This window comes from Nycticebus coucang, chromosome 5 (assembly GCF_027406575.1).
Source record: "Nycticebus coucang isolate mNycCou1 chromosome 5, mNycCou1.pri, whole genome shotgun sequence".
Lineage (NCBI taxonomy): Eukaryota > Metazoa > Chordata > Mammalia > Primates > Lorisidae > Nycticebus > Nycticebus coucang.
Window position 1 is genome coordinate 32,873,781 of NC_069784.1, and position 19,235 is coordinate 32,893,015.

The following is a 19,235-nucleotide window of genomic DNA, read 5'->3' on the forward strand; positions in this document are numbered from 1 at the left end:
GGGAATGTTAACAATTGGAAAAACATACCATGCTCATGGCTGGGAAGAATCAACCCAAAGCAATATATAATTTTAATGCAATTCCTATTAAAGCTCCATTGTCATATTTTAAAGATCTTGAAAAAATAATACTTCATTTTATATGGAATCAAAAAAACCTCGAATAGCCAAAACATTACTCAGAAATAAAAACAAAGCAGGAGGAATCATGCTACCAGATCTGAGACTGTACTATAAATTGATAGTGTTCAAAAAAAAGCATGGTACTGGCACAAAAGTAGATGTCTGGAACAGAATAGAGAACCAAGAGATGAATCCAGCTACTAACCGTTATTTGATCTTTGACAAGCCAATTAAAAACATTCACTGAGGACAAGATTTCCTATTTAACAAATGGTGCTGGGTGAACTGGCTGGCAACCTGTAGAAGACTGAAACTGGACCCACACCTTTCACCATTAACTAAGATAGACTCTCACTGGATAAATGATTTAAACTTATGACATGAAACTATAAAAATACTTGATGAATGTGGACGGAAAACTCTTGAAGGAATTGACCTGGGTGAATATTTTATGAGGAGGACTCCGCAGGCAATTGAAGCAGAATCAAAAATACATTACTGGGACCTGATCAAACAAAAAGCTTCTGCACAGCTAATACATAGTAAGTAAAGCAGGAAGACAGCCCTCAGAATGGGAGAAAATATTTACAGGTTAATAAAGGTTTAATAACCAGATTCCACAGAGAACTCAAACGCATTAGCAAGAAAAGAACAAGTGATCCCATCTCAGGGTGGGCAAGGGACTTGAAGAGAAACTTCTCTAAAGAAGACAGATGCATGATCTACAGACACATGAAAAAAAGCTCATCATCCTTAATCATCAGAGAAATGCAAATCAAAACTACTTTGAGATATCACCTAACCCCAGTAAGCGTAGCCCACATAACAAAATCCCAAAACCAGAGATGTTGGCATGGATGTGGAGAAAAGGGCACACTTCTACGCTGCTGGTGGGAATGTACACTAACACCTTCCTTTTGGAAGGATGTTTGGAGAATATTTAGAGATCTAAAAATAGACCTGCCATTGGATCCTATAATTCCTTTATTAGATATATACCCAGAAGACCAAAAATCACAATATAACAAAGACATCTGTACCAGAATGTTTATTGCAGCCCAATTCATAATTGCTAAGTCATGTAAGAAGCCCAAGTGCCCATCGACTCACTAATGGTTTAATAAATTGTGGTACATGTATACCATGGAATATTATGCAGCCTTAAAGAAAGATGGAGACTTTACCTCTTTCACGTTTACATGGATGGAGCTGGAACATATTCTTCTTAGCAAAGTATCTCAAGAATGGAAGAAAAAGTATCCAATGTACTCAGTCCTACTATGAAGCTAAGTTATAGCTTTCATATGAAGGCTATAACCCAACTATAGCACACGATTATGAGGAAAGGGCCAAGGAAGGGGAAGGGAGGCGGGAGGTTGGGATGAAGGGAGGGCAATTGGTGGGTCCACACCTACAGTACATCTTAGAATGGGTACAGGTGAAACTTACTAAATGCAGAATACAAATGTCTACATACAATAACCAAGAAAATGCCATGAAGGCTATGTTGAACAGTTTGATGAGAATATTTCAGATTGTATCTGAAACCAGCACATTATACCCCTTGATTGCACTAATGTACACAGCTATGATTTAACAATATAAAAAAAAAATCATACTCATTAAAAAAAAAATTTCTGACCATAGTCCCTGACAACACCCTTGTCATGTAATTGATGCTTGGCTAAAAACTTCTATAGCAAGTGTACCCTAGGTATTTAATTTTTTCTGTAGTATGCCAATGCATTTTACATTATTTGAGCTTTTGAACCTCAATTTTAACATTATGAGGGGATTTTACCACCTTTTTGAATGCATAGAAAAATGAATGAAAATGAAGAAGGAAGGAAGGTAGGGAGGTAAGGAGGGAGGAAAGAGAAAGTAAAGAAGGAAACAGAAGAATAAGAAAGGCAAAAAGAAATTGCTCTTAGCCCAAGATGAATAAAATTTGAGTGAAGAGAAACATTGGTCAATAGAATCTGAAATTATGCAAGAGTTGGTGTAACAAACATGATACCAAATTGAAAAGCCATTATAATCCAGGCAGAGTTATCTTGCTGTATTTTTATCTTTCTGATGAAAATACAGCAGAACTTGCTTTATGTGGAGGAAACAACTCCAGACTTGTTGTAGAAGAATTTACAATAATAATTAAGTAATGTGTTAACTTTTATGTATGGTAACAAAATCCACAATGCAAAGAACATTTAGTTAAGACCAATGAGCTCCATGAACAAGACAGGGACAGACAATCACAATGAATCCGTAGAATCTTTTTTTTTTTTTAATTAAAGCATAGCTGTGTACATTAATGTGACCATACAGCACCATACACTAGTTTCATAGGAATCTGTAGAATCTTAAGGTAAGATATGTATTGCGATTCTTTTCATTAATTTGTTTTCATGATCAAAATAAATATATGGTCACAAACCTGTCTAGCTAGATATAGATAGCTGAGAGAGATTGATAACATACTGATATATAGTAACTATCATATAAATTTCTTATATTGCTACTGTGATGGTTAATTTTACGTGTGACTTTCAGTAGGCCACGGAGCTCCCAGATATTTAGACAGACAATACCCTAGGTATCTGTGAGGGTGTTTGTGGCTGAGATTAAAATTTGTGTCAGTTGTGGAAATAAACCAGATTGATGTCTCTAATGTGGGTCAATCTCTCCAACTGACCTCCCTAATCAAGGTGGGCCTCATCCAATCTGGTGAAGGCCTGAATAGAAGAAAAAGGCTAAAGGAAAGAGAGTTCACTCCTTTCTGACTGCTTTTGAGCTGGGCTATTGGTTTTTTCCTTATTCATATTTGAATTGAAACTTTTTCCCCCAGGTCAATCCTGCAGATCTTCAGACTGGCGTGACTAGACCTATGTTAGTAGCACTAGTGGGCTCTCCTGGGTCTCCAGCTGGCCAAGTGCAAGTCTTGAGACTTGTCAGCCTCCATAAGCATATAAGCCACTTCTTTCTACTAAACATCACTCCCCGTCTTTCTTTGCCTAGTGCTTTCTCTTGGTCTCTCTGGGTTCGTGTGTGTATATACGTAATTTATATGTTGGTTTTGTTACTCTGGAGAAAACTGTGTTTTGTTTATTTAATTTACTCTTTTTTGTTTGGAGTTAGGATAACTAAATTCCAGAACCATTTCTAATCTAGTGTAGGTCAAGTTTTGGACCCATTCAGTAATAATTTTTCTATTATTTTAATGCCACCATTGCTCTCTTTCTTTTTCATCTGCATCAGCTTCTCCAGCTATTACCATATAATTAGGAATACAAAAACTCAAGTCACAGTGGAAAAGCTCTTCAGTGCTTTGTACGCTATTTTACATCTCCGTGACTTCATTTAATAGAGTATTTTTTCTTCCTTTCGTTGTCTAGTTAATCATTCTTTAAGCACACCCTGCCCCAAGGAATTCTCTCTCTTGCCCGATTCTGCTATAGATGGCAACCCTGTTCTCATCTATGTGTGTTCTATGTGAGTCTCTGCTGTTGGATAAATTATACAGTACTGCAATGATTAATAAACCCCCATGCATCTTCCAGGAGAAAACATCAAGGACTGTTTAAGCACAGTAACTATGCCTTTAAAAGAATTATCTCATGTCTAACTTCTAGAATAGTATCAGTCATGAGTACTCGTGGAAAAATGATCACAATGTGGGTATCAATGATCTACTCTATCCTGGGTGATGATTCAGGTCATCGACAATCTTTCATTTCTGGACAAATTATTTTCTTCACTTTACTAATTTTATGAAAACTAAATGTAAATCTTCATTATTTAAAATAAAATAAGTAAACGCAATAATTTTTTTTCTTAACTTCACATAAAAGAAGAAATTCAGCTTCCCTTGTATGGAGTATCACGAAGCAGTCATCATATGTTCTTTATTATGAAATATGCGTTTGTTTTCTGAACAAAATTGTTTTTATCTGAAGACACGATACCTTTGGTAGATGAGATTTATGACTGATGAAAATCAAGGAGAAGAAATACTCATAGTGATCATTTTATTGAATCACCGGTAGCCTATTTATTTGTATTTTCACTGCCAGAGAGGGTAGATTACAAAACCAATAAAAAGAATTTGTCATCAAATGCTCTTAAAAGTTTTATAATGGCAAAGAGATGAAATTCTTAGAGTGTGGGTGAGGTTTGAAGAACAACAAAAATACTTACTTTGTACCTTATAAATAACACCTAGGAAAACAAAAAACTAGCACGGAATTAAGTTATGGCTATGTGTAATCTAATTAGCTTTCTTTGATAAGCAATTTTTATTTCTGTATTTTATATCTTTCTTTATAATTGTTAGACCACATTGTAATTCCATGTCCATGGACTTTCTAATCTTCATCCCTGTAAGGGTAGGCTATAGCATTATTTGGCTAATTGCGTTTTGTTTTCAAACATTAATTATTGATGTAATTACTAATTATCAATACATATAAGCCAGTGTATTAATTCCTTATTTTTTTTTAATAAATTAGAACAAACCTCATGATTTAAAACCATGTAAATGCATCAACTTGTAGTTCTGGCAGGCAAAGTTTAGAAAATAATCTCACCAGCATATCAAGTGTTAACAGGGCTGCTTTCCTTTCTGAAGACTCTATGAAATAATCAATTTTCTTGGTTTTCCAACTTCTAGAGGCAACTTGAATCTGTTGGCTTGTGGTCCCTTCTTTTTTCTTAAAAGTATGTCTCTCTAATTTCTACTTCTATGATCTATTACTCTTTTTCTCATTCTTAGCCTCTAATCTTCCTCTTATAAGAACCATTTTGATTACATTAGGCATGCCAAAAAAAATCCAGGAACATCTTTCTATCTCAAGATCCTTAACTCAATCACATCTCAAACTTCTCTTTGTTTGTATAAGGTAACATATGTGCAAGTTCTGCGGATTAGAATGTGATCATCTTTGTAAGAATAGTATTCTGTCTACCATCCTCAATATATATTTTTTCTTATTTTGCCAAAAAAAATCATAACTCAGTATTAATCAATGTCACTAGTAGAAAAACACAAATTAAGAAGAAATTTTCTGATAATTATTTCTTATTAAAAGTGAATCCAGGCTGGGCACCTGTAGGTCAGTGGTTAGGGCACCATTCATGTGCACTGGGGCTGGTGGGTCGAACCTGACCTGGGCCTACTAAACAGAAAAAATTAGCTGGGCGTTGTGGTGGGTGCCTGTAGTCCAGCTACTAGGGAGGCTGAGGCAAGAGAGTCACTTGAGCCCAAGAGTTTGAGGTTGCTGTGAGCTATGACACTACAGTACTCTATGGAGGGCTACCAAGTGAGACTGTCTCAATTAAAAAAAAACCTAAATCCAAATCCCTTGAAAACAATCTTACTCCTCAGTGTTAGAAACAATAGAGAAAGGCTAGATAAACATACATTGGTTATATTTTAGAGGAGATTCCTGACTTTTATATAGATTTGATATAGATTCATATAAGGCCTATTTCCTTATAAGAGTCTCTTTGGCTTTAAATTTCATGCCAAGATAGTAGAAACACAATCCCATTTGCTCATTTATATTTCAATTAAATTTGTGAAAGCATACAGAATGCTATGTATGCATGCTATATATGCTGTAATGCTTGGGATGTGAAATAATCTTAGATATTTTTACATTTATTTTTTATATTTGTCACCACATATATACAGCGCGATCAAGATGATTTTCTCCACAACAGTGATTTTTATTTGTATCAAAAAGAAGAAGCTTAGATTTTTATTTTTAATTTAAACAACTTGAGAGCAGAAGGAAGGCCAGGAAAAAAATAATGAACTACATTTTTGAGAGATTAATGTGCTCCATTTTTGGACGATCTACCAAAAGTAAAAGAGCAGGTGCTGGTTCAGCATGCTCTTTTTGTACATGAGGAAATGGAAACCACAGAACTTTAATCAGTTGCCCACGTACCTACAAGGAGACAGTCGCAGAGCTGATGTCAGGCTCCAGCTTTTCTGTGATAACTCCCAGTTTACTAAGCTGTCCACAACATAATAAATTTTCCAATTTCTTACTTAGTGTCCAATTTTCTCTGATTTAGTATGGTTTCTCTATTCTTTTATCTCCATCTTATATGCTAAATTAATGCCACTTAGGTTGAGTCTCTTGAGAAGGAAACAAATTCCTTTCCAATGTGATGATGTACAAGTGGACAAATGCAGCCGAGATTCTGTTGCTTCTCTCTCTGTAGAGTTAAGATGTAAGAAAAGGAAAAGAAGCTGAACTATGTTTTCATGTCTTTTCCTTCCTTTTATTTCTTATTACTAAGAAATATTAAAAATCAGTTGAACTCACGAGACCTGTTTGCAAATGAATGCATTTAGTTAGTAATAGAAGAGCAGCCAGGTCTCAGATTAATTGTGTGTGTGTATGTATGTAGGGGGTGTGTCATATTGGTAGGGAACGATAAACTTTACTGAAATGTTTAAACATATCGGCAAATGGACACATCATCATTAAGAGCTTCCAACCATCCCTGATATTAAACAAAAACCTCCTCTTGGCTCTTCTTTTTCTTTTAACTAAATTTGAACATGTTCCTCTCTATGCCATTATCCATATAAACTTATTCATATTTTTATCACTTAAAGTTTTATTTCTATTTTTGTTTTAGGACAATTGTTTAGACTGGGAGTCTTTTCTTGCTTTGACTGACAGGGGAGACTTGATGCTTTGGCACCAATGATGGTCACCATAAATTCATTCTATTTACTTAATTCCTTGCCCTCAAATATCTTCTGCCTCATTTTAGGTCATTATATTACAATAGTTGTCTCTCTTTTTGGCATCAACTTCATAACTCTCTATACATTTCCTTTTGCTTCTTCCTTGAGCAGTTTAAGGTATATAGAAATCAAACAAGATCCATTTTATTCTCTGTCTATGTCTATGATTCAATTTATAAAGCAGAGAGAGTATCCATGTCCTTATATAAATTATAATAAAACGTCTTTAGTGATTCATGAGCCAAATAATATTTCAGTTCATTTTGTACTATGATGATATGTACTAAAATATATTCATGATGCCACAAAGCTTATGTAGGTGTGAAAATACTCATCTATGTACTAATTCCAGATAAACAATTCCCTATGCAGCTGTAGACATAGATCATTCCCAGGAGTGATGGTATCTTTGTAAGCCAATATTTCACCAGTGACATTTTGGTGCCAGTGAATCAACATTTCCAATACAGATTCTCTGTTTGAAGAAATCCTGCCATCTGGAATTGGTCCCTCTAGTAATGCTATTTAAATCATCATGGGATAATGCTTCTTAATCACCTTCAACTTAGTTGGAAAAATAAAAAGGATTGTCTATTCAATTTACGTTCTCCCTTTGGGGTTATCCAGACAGCTATTTATTTGTGGTGTTTAACAAATTTATTATTGACTTTTTTCCCAGATCATTTTAACCTGAATAGTTAATTAAGAAAATATTTTATTTTTGATAATGTCTGGATGTTAAAATTCAAATAAATATAACACTATTTTACCTATATTTTCATTAAAAATTACTCTGCCTGGTGCCACCATGCTCATATTGCAACATAGTACAACTATGGAGGTAATAAGGCTTTAATAGGAGAATAATTTCAGCAGAATACTTTTGATTCTTAAAATATAGTGCAGTCATTTAGAAGAGATGGAGAAATATAGGTAACATACTAATTTAATAAATAAAACCAAATATTACAAACTAATCAATATAATACGTACACATGAATCGTGTTTAGACTTACGAGCTCAAGCAAATGAAATGGCCACTTTGGAAAAAGAGGTTATCCTAACCAACTAACTAAGGAATAAGGAATATGAGGATATACTAACATTGCCACCAAGCATTAGGAAACATAGATAGTAAATTATAGGATTCTTAAGGTTATAGCATCCCAGAGATCTAGCCAAGTCAAAAATAGCACCAAAGATAGTAGTGTGGGGCAGTGAATTACTATAGAATTTAAAGATACATACATTTTCAGCTTTAATCAAGATAAGTAATCTGATAAATGAATTGTCAGCCCTTGAGGGCTTTAAAAGCAGTCTTACTCTCCTGCCCCAATGTGTCTAGCAGGTGTGCCCAAACTCTGGCCTGCAGGCCACATGCTGATTTTGTGAGGAATTATGTTTATCTATAGTGTCAGGTATCACGAAAAGTATGGGTGGACTTTTTTTGTTAATCATCTACGTTAGTGTTTGTGTGTTTAACATTGAGCCAAGACAATGCTTATTCTTCCAATGTGCAGGAGAGAGAAAAAAAAGTTTGGACCCTCCTGAAGGGAAGAAAGGATCAAAAACAAAGATTACATTTATGCCTCACTTAAACAATGATTTGAAGTTTATTAGGTGGGTCTTGACTTATTTTTCATATACTCATTTTTTCGTTCAAAACTACGTGCACAGCTAACAAAGGACTAATATGTAGAATGTGTAAGGAACACAAACAAATCAGCAAGAAAAAAATACCCATTAAAAAGTGAGCAAAATTAGGGTGGTGCCTGTGGCTCAAAGGAGTAAGGCGCCGGCCTCATATGCCAGAGGTGGCGGGTTCAAACCTAGCCCTGGCCAAAAATTGCAAAAAGAAGAAAAAAAGTGAGCAAAATTTATGAATAAAACTTTTTTTCAAAATAAAATATACAAATGGCCAAGAAACATATGAAAAATGCTCAAAATTGCTAGTCACCAAGGAAACGCAAATGAGAACCACAATTAGATACCACATTCCTCCTGTCAGAATTGCCATTATTACAAAGTCAAAAAACAATAGCTGCTGCATGGAGATGGTGAAAAGGAAGGCTTACACACTGTTGATGGGCGTGTCAATTAGTACAACCTCTATGGAAAACAATAGGGTGATTTTTCAAGAAACTAAAAGTAGACCTGCCATTCAATTGAGCAATCCCACTACTGGGTATCTACCCAAACGAAAAGAAGTTATTATCTCAAAAAAAAATATGCACTTGTGTATTTATTGCAGCACAACTGACAGTCGCAAAGATATGGAATCACCCTGAGTGCCCATCAACTGATGTGCAGAAAAAGAAAATGTGATTTACATATACATGCACACACACGCCATGAAATAAATAAATCTGTTTACATATACATATATTCATACACATACACCATACTACTCATACGTACTTTACAAAAAAGTAAAAGAATGTCTTTTGCAGCAATTTAGGTGGAAGTAGAGGCCATAGGAATACTCCACTTATCCTAAGTGAAGTATTTCAGTAAGAGGAAAACAAATATCACATGTTCTCACTTTGGAGTGGAAGTTAACAGCGGGTATACAAAGTACAAAGTGGAACTGTGGATATTTAAGAATCAGAAGAAAGTGTGTGAGGAAGGTGAAGGATCCAAACTTGCCTATTGGGTGCAATGTGCACCATTTGGGAAATGGATGCACTAAAGTTCTGACTTCACCATTATACGATTCATACATGTAACGTCATCACTTTGCACCCCCTAAATCTATTGAGATGAAAAGTCTCAAACTAGGAAATAAAAAAATCCACGAAAATACTTATGAAATGACTTATTAACTATTTTATCTGAATAAGTCACTGTGCTAGTTGCTAGATAGGAAATAATCAGATAATGACCAAAACGAAGAATGTAACCCTAAAATTTATTAGAAGAGATCAAAGACAATAAATACATTCCAATTGAGTAAGGGAGATACAATCAAATAAACACCAGTAAATAAGAGAGTAGAAAGTATACAGAAAATACAATTTTTTTTAAAGAGGGGCTAGAAATTAAATGTTTTGCAAATTTGTGTGATGGAAGGGAAGAAATCACATTCAACCTGTGGCTCAGGAGCAACTATTACGTGTCAGATATGGTACCTTTACCTGAAGATGCAGAAAGATAAATAAAAGATGATTCTTTTCTTCTAGACATTTTTAGTTTTTCAAGATTATCCTGTATTGGAGTGTGAGAAATTTCAGAGAAGACTTTATGGAAGAAGTGATATGTGAATTATGTCTTGAAATAGAGGTAAACTTTGGGCATATGGATAAAAGGAAAGGACCTTTCCAGGGAGAGGTAAAACCATGACTACGATGGCACCTGCAATCTTCTCCCTGAATTTATTTATGTTCCTCGAAGGTTTGTTCTGAGAACAACAGAAGGCATAGCTCACTCTGTGATGCACACTTTATAATAGCTTGTTTTTAAAACAAAAAACATTCTTAGAAAAATATTCTCAGAAAACTCTATTATTTATTACTGCAACCTTTTTTCATATGTGCATTAGTGTCGTTCACATTATCTTGGTACTGTAGATAGAAATGGTCTTAATGCTATTCCTTTATCTTGAATTTCCCCCAAAGAATCTACAAATCTACTACCTCTTGTGGTAAGTAATAAAGATAGGTTAGACCTCATCATGGTATGGTGTTCAAATATTTTAGAACTAATACATTTCTTAATATTAGGTGATCGTGAATAGAGTCTATCCTAGATATTACACATTTGCTTTCCTCTTTTTTTTTTCTTTAACCTTTTACATTACCTACATGGATTGAATTGCGAAAAGAAAGAATCATCTAGTGTGTTACTCAGTGTAGTTTTGCCACTGGATGAGCAACACCAGTGGAAAAACTACAGTGGCTGAGGGTCAGAGTCTTTTCGCCGACTTTTTAGAAATTTCTGTTGAGATTTTGTGATGTGGGCCATTCTCACTGGGGTTAGATGGTGGGACTGCAAACTAGTACAACCTTTCTGGAAGGAAGTATGGAGAAACCTCAAAGCACTCAAGCTAGACCTCTCATTTGATCCTGCAATCCCATTACTGGGCATCTACCCAGAAGGAAAAAAAGTCCTTTTATCATAAGGACACTTGTACTAGACTGTTTATTGCAGCTCAATTTACAATCGCCAAAATGTGGAAACAGCCTAAATGCTCACCAACCCAGGAATGGATTAACAAGCTGTGGTATATGTATACCATGGAATACTATTCAGCTATTAAAAAAAATGGAGACTTTACATCCTTCATATTAACCTGGATGGACGTGGAAGACATTATTCTTAGTAAAGCATCACAAGAATGGAGAAGCATGAATCCTATGTACTCAATTTTGATATGAGGACAATTAATGACAATTAAGGTTATGGGGGGGAAACAGAAAGAGGGAAGGAGGGAGTGGGGTGGGGCCTTGGTGTGTGTCACACCTTATGGGGGCAAGACATGATTGCAAAAGGGACTTTACCTAACAATTGCAATCAGTGTAACCTGGCTTATTGTACCCTCAATGAATCCCCAACAATAAAAAAAAAAAAAAAGTAAAAAAAAGAAAGAAATTTCTGTTGCGAAGAGCAGGAAGACCAGCAAAGGCAGAGGGACATTTTGCTCCTTATGTGACCTTTTCTCCGTAACCCTCTGACTTTTAGATTGAGTAGCCTGAGAAAATGCCTTTTCTTATCTTCTTTCTTTAATAGTATTCTGACTCTTTGAGAGTATTTAAACTACTTTCTCATTAGCATATTTTGCAAAGACACGAGAAGCCCATATTTGGCATGTTGGGTGAAAAAGCAGTTTTATTGGTTGGTGGACTCTTTGTCTAACTATATCCATCCCTTCTGATCTTTTCTTCATGATTAGTTAAAAGCTCTTTTCTTGATGTGGTTTGACTTCGAAATTATGGAACCAATCTGTGTGTCTTACATTTTTTTCTAAGGAACTTTTAAGAAGTGTCTTTTCCAATGTAAGTAGGATGTAAATTTGCAAGGTGACCAGTTGGAGTTTTGACCAAAATTATAGGCTGGTTCTCAGAAGCTACAGTGATAACTTTAAGCAGTACCCACCTTTTTTGCAAAGCAAAGAAGAGGGAACAGCAAGAGTAGAGGAAGGCCTTTTTTTTGTTTTTTTTGTTTTTTTGCAGTTTTTTTTTAGCCGGGGCTGGGTTTGAACCCGCCACCTCCGGCATATGGGGCCAGAACCCTACCCCTTTGAGCCACGGATGCCATCTGGAAGGCCTTTTTTATTATTATAAATCTTTAACATATGGTACATAATAGACTTTAGATTTGTTGGGTTGATTGATGTAAGTGGAATATTTGCATAGAATTCTATGTTTTAAAATAGACGTTTATGGATAATAGTATTCAATGGTGTGCATGTACCACAATTTGTTTATCCATTCCTGATTTGATGGACACTTAGGTTGATTCCACATCTTTGCAATTGTAAATTAAGCTGCTATAAACAATATAGGGCAAATGTCCTTATGATAAGACAATTTTTCTTTCTGGCTAGATGCCTAGTAGTGGGATTGCTCAAATGGAAGGTCTCATTTGAGTTCTTTGAGGATTCTCCATACCTCTTTCCAAAGAAGTTGTGTTAGTTTGCAGTCCTACGTATAGTATAAAAGTGTTTCTCTCTCTCCACATCCTTGCAATCTAAGGTATGCCCACATAGGAGAAATACTCATTTCAATTCAAGCTGGGGAGAGGGAAAATGAAGGAGGAAGAAGGAGCGGGGGTGGGGTGCTCTCACTGAATTGGCATAGGGTGGGAGCGTCCGGCACACCTTTTGTGTGGAAGACATAACCTAACAAAATCAATTATTTTGAACTGGTTGTTTGTACCCTCACATTAACCTGAAATAAATTTACTTTTCACACACACAAAGAAACTAAAACAAAATAGACACTAAATATGTTAATTTCATCAATAATTTTAAAGTTCCACTGCTGTCATATTATTCAATAATTGTGAAAATTGAGCTTCAGACAGATTAACTGACTATTGAAAAGTTGTATTAGTTCTTAAAAGTTCATGTCTAGACTCTGCTTTTATAGTAGTTAGGAAGTAAAATCTTAAAAAAAAGTATTTAAAACATCATGATAATGTTAGCTTCACAAAAAATTCAAGATTTTAAATCAATAAGTGATATAGATTGAGTAGATTAATGACCAATATTAGGTAGACTAAAATGTTCAAGGATGACGATTTCAACATCAGATTTTAGATTTAAACCAGAGTAATCACTGTTTAAATAGCTTTGATATTGCTCTAATACTTTAATGACACGAGTATATACATGCAATTGCACAGATAATCCTAGTAACTCACTGTAATCTTACCTAACCTACCAAGACAACATTCTAACTTTATATCTCTGTCCTCAGTTTCACTACTGACAATTAACTTTCGTTTTGTTTTCCATTAAAATGATGACTAATTAATACTTAAGTAAATCTGATGTCAATTTTCTCCCCAAGTTTGCATCTCCCTTTGTTCTTTACACACCTTATTTAAATTTGAAGGTTTGAAAATAATCGCCAAGTCTAAAATCCTTAATGACGTGGCTGCTTAAGTGTCAACCACAGAATACACTCTATCTTTTGTAAGTAGCTTTTCCAAATACCTCCCACACCTCTTCAGTACCCCCAGCAGTTCTTTTTATATGTGAATAGGTTTTCACTTTCCTTTTCACTAGAGAATTTTTCATTAAATAAAAAATAAAATTATGATGGAAGTAGGAAACCTGTTGGCTTTCAGTCCTACTAGACTGACATATGAGCTTTTGGGGGAAACAAAGTATTGACAGGAGAATGGACAGACGCCTGCACATGGGTCTTGTGTTTGGGTACAGGAAGGATGAACAGCAGTGTAGTAGAAGGTAGGAAATTAAAGGTGCTCAATGCTGAAGATGAAAATTTCATAGTATTATCTAAAGAGGCTCATTCTCAGATCGCATGAAGTTTAAAATCCTATATATAAGGACTCACAAAAGAATTTGTTATTTTTGATATAGGATCAAATACTATTAAAAAGAGTCATTCTAGAGTTTAACAAAGACGTTTTAAGACAATTGAGGCCCTTCATTGTACAGGTATCTGATTGAAATCACAGCTTCTCCCAAGTCATCTTGTGTATATAGAGATAGCAGCAGTAGCCAAAGTAGAAATTAGAACCAGGGGACCCTGAATTCGCTCCCCAGTACTTCTCACTCTATACTTCCTTCCCTCACAGCAGAGGATTGATCATCACAGTAGACAGATGTAAAGTAATCAGATCATTCACAGAGTTATGAGGAATAAGAATTTTAAAAGAAAAAAATGAAGGAAAGCAGTGTCATTTTAACCTTTTCAAGTTGCCAGGAGAAAGGATATGTACTTTTTCCAAAATAAAAGTTAATTAGGTTAAGGAGGATGAGAAAAGCTGAGAGCAGGAAGCTATTTGCTCTTTCAAAACAGAGATAAGTTGCCTTGAACTCTTCAGTTTTTACCATATCGGGGTTTACTAGTGCATAATTACAGGTCCTTGCCAAATGTCATTGATCCATATTTTCTGTTCTAATTTGAGTTGATCTTATTTTGTAGGCTGTAGAGGCTGTGTCTAGCACACAGGCAAAACAGGAGAATACATATTTTTAAGGTGAGTTTTAAAGCAAACCGACCATAACTTCAGTTAGTTTTACCCAACGTTTTGCTTTTTTGTCAATTTTGTTTAAAACGGTAACAAGAACTTTAGCAAGATTTATGTACAAAAGGTAATTGTAGGTACAATAAGTCTTTGATTATTTTCTTTAACAAAGCTAAAACATGAAGGCACTCAGAGCCTGTCACATCATAAAACCTTCAACAATATAATTATTGAAATGTTCCTAGTTCCCATCAGGTTTCATGGCTTTAAAGCAATTGTCTCATGCAGAGCAAGAGCTCTAATTAACTGGATTGTTTGGGACAGAAAAAACCAGTATGGTGTTGGAGATTATTGCTGAATCATTGTTATATTTAATGTCTGTTGTGTGAGCTAGGATGGTGACAAGTTTAATATATTCCTAGGTAAGAAGATAGTGAATGCTTCCTCAGTCTAAGCATGACTCTCCTGCTAGAGATTTTGTTGATCTATTTATCATACCTGTATGACTCCTTTACAGTTGACTAGGCAGTGGGATGTGCGGATATGGCCATGTTACCTCTTTTTACTGTTCCCCGAGTGTCTGGCTCCAGTGTAAACATGCTCTTGAAACCTGCACAGCCATGTTTACATCCTCCTATCTTTATAGTTCAGCACTGCAGAGCAAAGAAATTCATGGTTCTGACTCACAGGGTTTACCGTTCTGTTATAATGTTCAAATAACGATCTGCTAAAAATTTTCTTGTAAAAGAAAAAAGTCCACTCTTACACTATCAAGGTCATTACTGAACTCAATGCCTTCAGTATAAAAGCACAGAGATGCCATCTAGCAGCCACCCTCAGGAATTTCCTGCATAGAAATAGCCCTTTTCCTATGAAACTGAGCAATAATTATATTCCTACAAACTTTCTGTTTTTAAAATTTTACTTAAGGCATGTTATTTGGTATATTGTCTGTAATTCAGACACTCCATTACAAGTGAAATTAACTGATGTCTCTTAAAATAGGCAAAGTGATACATCCCTGAATTTTTCTAAAAGGAACTTTAAACTTATATAGTTTCATTAAGACCACATGATTCAAATACATTCCCTGAGAGAAAAATTGACAATTTATAAAAGGTATAATTAATTAGCAGCAAATTGCCTCCCTTTGCTGAAAGAAAATAACTAATTTTGCCAATTTTCTAAAATATCAATGAGAGAAAAGAAAGCAAGTGCACACTGAAAGTAAATTCACCCTATGAGCAATGAAGTTTTCACTTCTTAAAAAAATTAAAACCCAAATTGACTTTCAAGTAACTTATCTTACCATAAGATGGCGATACGTAAGCACTTTATAAAATGTCATATTCCGTCTGTAAGCCTCAGTCACAAAAAGAAAAAAAAGCCATTATAAATGTAAACATTAATGGTCTCCCATGAAATAGAATTGGTACTGTTAAAAAACCTTTTGTCTTCTGTTAAATTAATATGCAAATATTACATTAATATGCAAATCTCTAAGATTTAAATATCCAATGTTTGATATATATGAAATTCCCTATTAAGAAAACCAATCAATTTAAGAGCGCTCCTATTTTCCCACTTTCTATGTATCCATGTATGATTATATGTACTGATATACATATATACACAATATATTTATAATAAATATAAAGTAACAACATAACTTAATACTTGAATTAATTTTTTTGGAAATTTAATTGTGGCATACACCCGTCACAACATTAGCATGTGCAAAAAGTAATTGGCTAGGATTTCTGTTCATTTAAGTGTCACCATTTAAATTATTGCTAATTTTTCCAAAAACTGGGGCTTTAACGGTATTATATTCTTAAGATTTTAATTTCATGTCACCAGATATATTTTTCTTTATGAATTTTCATTTTCAAACTCTAAATCCTTAAATTTATAGTTTATAACCTAATTGACAGTTATTTTGAGGAAAAATGATGCCATTTATAATAAATGGCACTCTGAGTGATCAAAGTAGTTTGATAACATGTTCAAAAGTAGCTTCTATTCACCTTTATAAAATAATATTTGGTGCACAAGTCCAAAAACTTTTTACAACGTTAAAATTATTCGCTCTGAACATTTAATATTCTCTGTAATATCATCTGTGGTATAGAACAAAGTATTGTCTTTTGAAAAAATTATCTTTTGTTCTCTGCGTGCTGTATTACAGTATCTAGAAGCTGACATAGACAGTTTGAAAAGTTAATGTAGTCCCTTTCTAGAGATTTCAGTTCAATTGTACATCCATAGTTCATTCGGAAGAAAGCTGAAAGTTTTATAGCATTGAATTTGGAGAAATAAACGCATTAAAACTAGAAAAGTTTGTATTGACCAAACATGGGTTGTTTATTTGGGAAATTGATCTCTATATTTAACAAAAGATTAACTACATATTTAATTTTAGAAAAAAGGGCTATAAACAGTCAAAATGTTCATGCATTAAATATATCAGACTAATCACATCACACACAATTGTCACTGAAGCTCTACTTTTCGAATTCACTTTATAAAATGACAAACTCACTTTAAGTGACTTTTTCTGCAGTAACTCTATGACTAACTTCACTTTTAGAAAGTATTTTATGAAAAATATTTCAAATGAGATATATAACAGAATGTGCTCAAAAACTTTCAGACAACATCATATAATGAGAGTGGTGGTAGATAGAATGTGTCACTATAGGGTGCAGAGGCAAAAAGATGAAAACATGATTTAAAAGATAGAAAAAATAAAATCGACATTTTTACTGAAGTTTAAAATGCCTTAAAACTACCACTTAGTATACACATGTGCTGTTAAGATCATTAAAATGGTACTGATGATCACAACATCAGTCCAACCGTGGTTTTAAAATAAAATAATTTTATTCTTATGAGGTCTGCCTACATCTGAAAGTGTATTGAAATAATCACAAGTATGTATGACGTGATTTTAAGTTTTCACTAGATGCTATGTTAGACCCATAGTATAACCACAGGATTATACTATGCTTGGTTACATCTTAGTTCTATTTAATGATGAAAAACCCTTAAGTTCTCTACACTACACGATGACATAAGCTTTAAAAATAACTTCATAATATTTTAAATACAGTTTTTTATTGGTTTGATAGCATGGTCTCATTTTCCTATAGTGTCAAGTTGCTGTTGTGAAGTTAAATGAGTAAAATAATGAATTGCATCTCTTATTCTTTTTGACCAGATGCCTTATCTCTTACTCCCTATAATTATTATTTTCTTAGTGATGAAGCTCTCAAATTACCTCCTTGCCATCACTACTTTCCCCATGCATTGCTTAAAATACTTCTCCATATTTTCCCGTCTTTTTATCAAGGGAGTTCAACATTCTCTTTAGCTGATAGTACTGGATAATTTTCAGAGTTCCACAGCTATGAGACAACTCATCTCTTCCCATTGCCGTTTGGTTTGATAGGATTCTCGCTTCCTGTTTCCTAACACTGATAACGAGAACTTCCCCAGTGCCCCCTAATTTCCTTCATCAAAGGAAAGCAGAAAACAAGCCCCTTTTCACCAACGCCTTTCAGCCATGGCAGAAAGTATCGCTTTGCTTTTCTGCTGTGTGTGTTCCAAGCAGCTTCCCAAATGTTTTGGACACAAACCGCAGCACGTCTGCGATGGGAGTCTTACTGACCAGGTTCAGCTGGAAAACGCTCGGGATTTCAACAAAGAAATGGTTCACCATCGCCTAACGCATGTTTATAAATTGCATTGTTTCAAGGCTAAACTCCTTTGCATTACTTGTCCGACTTCAGGATAGAACATGAAGCAGTTGGCCCCCGAATCAGCTCCCTTCCCAGGGGAGCCGCATTGCCGCTGCCCGCACACGTTACATTTCCTCCCGCTACACGGCAGGACTCTACCCGGAGGACCCAGCTGTTCCTCCCGTAGTTCACCTTGTTCTCTTTTCAAAGGCGGGGAGACGCCAGGCACACGAGGTAGCTCCAAGAGCTGTCTCCAGTGCTGTGTTTGGCATATGCATTTGCATTTGGGGTTGTTTTCTTATATATTGCACATTTATGTCAAACAAGAGTCAAAATATTGCCCATACCTTGGAAGGATCTAATCCAGCGAGCAGAGACAGCAGCAGGAGGTTGAGGAGGCTGGACGTCGCCTGCATTCTGATCGGGGTTTCCGCTCGCTCTTGACTCTTTTCTGCGGCCGCTCCACTCACACTGCGGAGACCTTTCCCCCGTCAGCCGCACTTTCCGCCCGCCAGTCAGAGCAGCGTGGAGGCTGAGGCGGCGGCGGCGGCGGCAGGAACAGCAGCGGCGGCGGCAGCAGCAGCGGCAGCCGCCCTGGGGGGCGATCGTTCCGCGGGCATTCTCGGAGCCGCGAGTCCGGGAGTTCAGCAGCGCGGGCCGAGCTGCACTGGGCGCTGGCCGAGGTGCTGAAGTCCCTCCCACCCGCCGCCCCGGGCTGCCCTCTCCCCCGAGGCTCTCCAACCAGCCCACCTCAAAAGTTTAGACCTAAGGAAAAGATCAAGGGAGTGACTGCCGAGAGGGGTGTGGAGACCTGGACGACGGATATGACATCACTACAGCTCCTGGGGGGTTCGGGGGGGAAATTTGAGGGGGAATCTGTTCACCAAACACAGATTGACGCTCACGCTCCAGTTCGGCATTGCTGGTAACTTGAGCTGCAGAGAGGTAGAGAG

At 35.8% G+C, this 19,235-nt stretch overlaps 1 protein-coding gene across 2 annotated transcripts in view; it reads right to left on the minus strand.

Moving 5' to 3' along the window:
- Window positions 1-19,003, minus strand: part of OLFM3 (olfactomedin 3) — a 199,636-nt gene extending 180,633 nt beyond the window's left edge. For both annotated transcript variants that reach the window (XM_053592282.1, XM_053592280.1), the window contains exon 1: window positions 18,630-19,003. In XM_053592282.1, coding sequence (XP_053448257.1) covers window positions 18,630-18,698 — 69 coding nt within the window. In that variant the 5' untranslated portion in view covers window positions 18,699-19,003. The remainder of the gene's footprint in view (window positions 1-18,629) is intronic.
- Window positions 19,004-19,235: the final 232 nt, after the last annotated feature.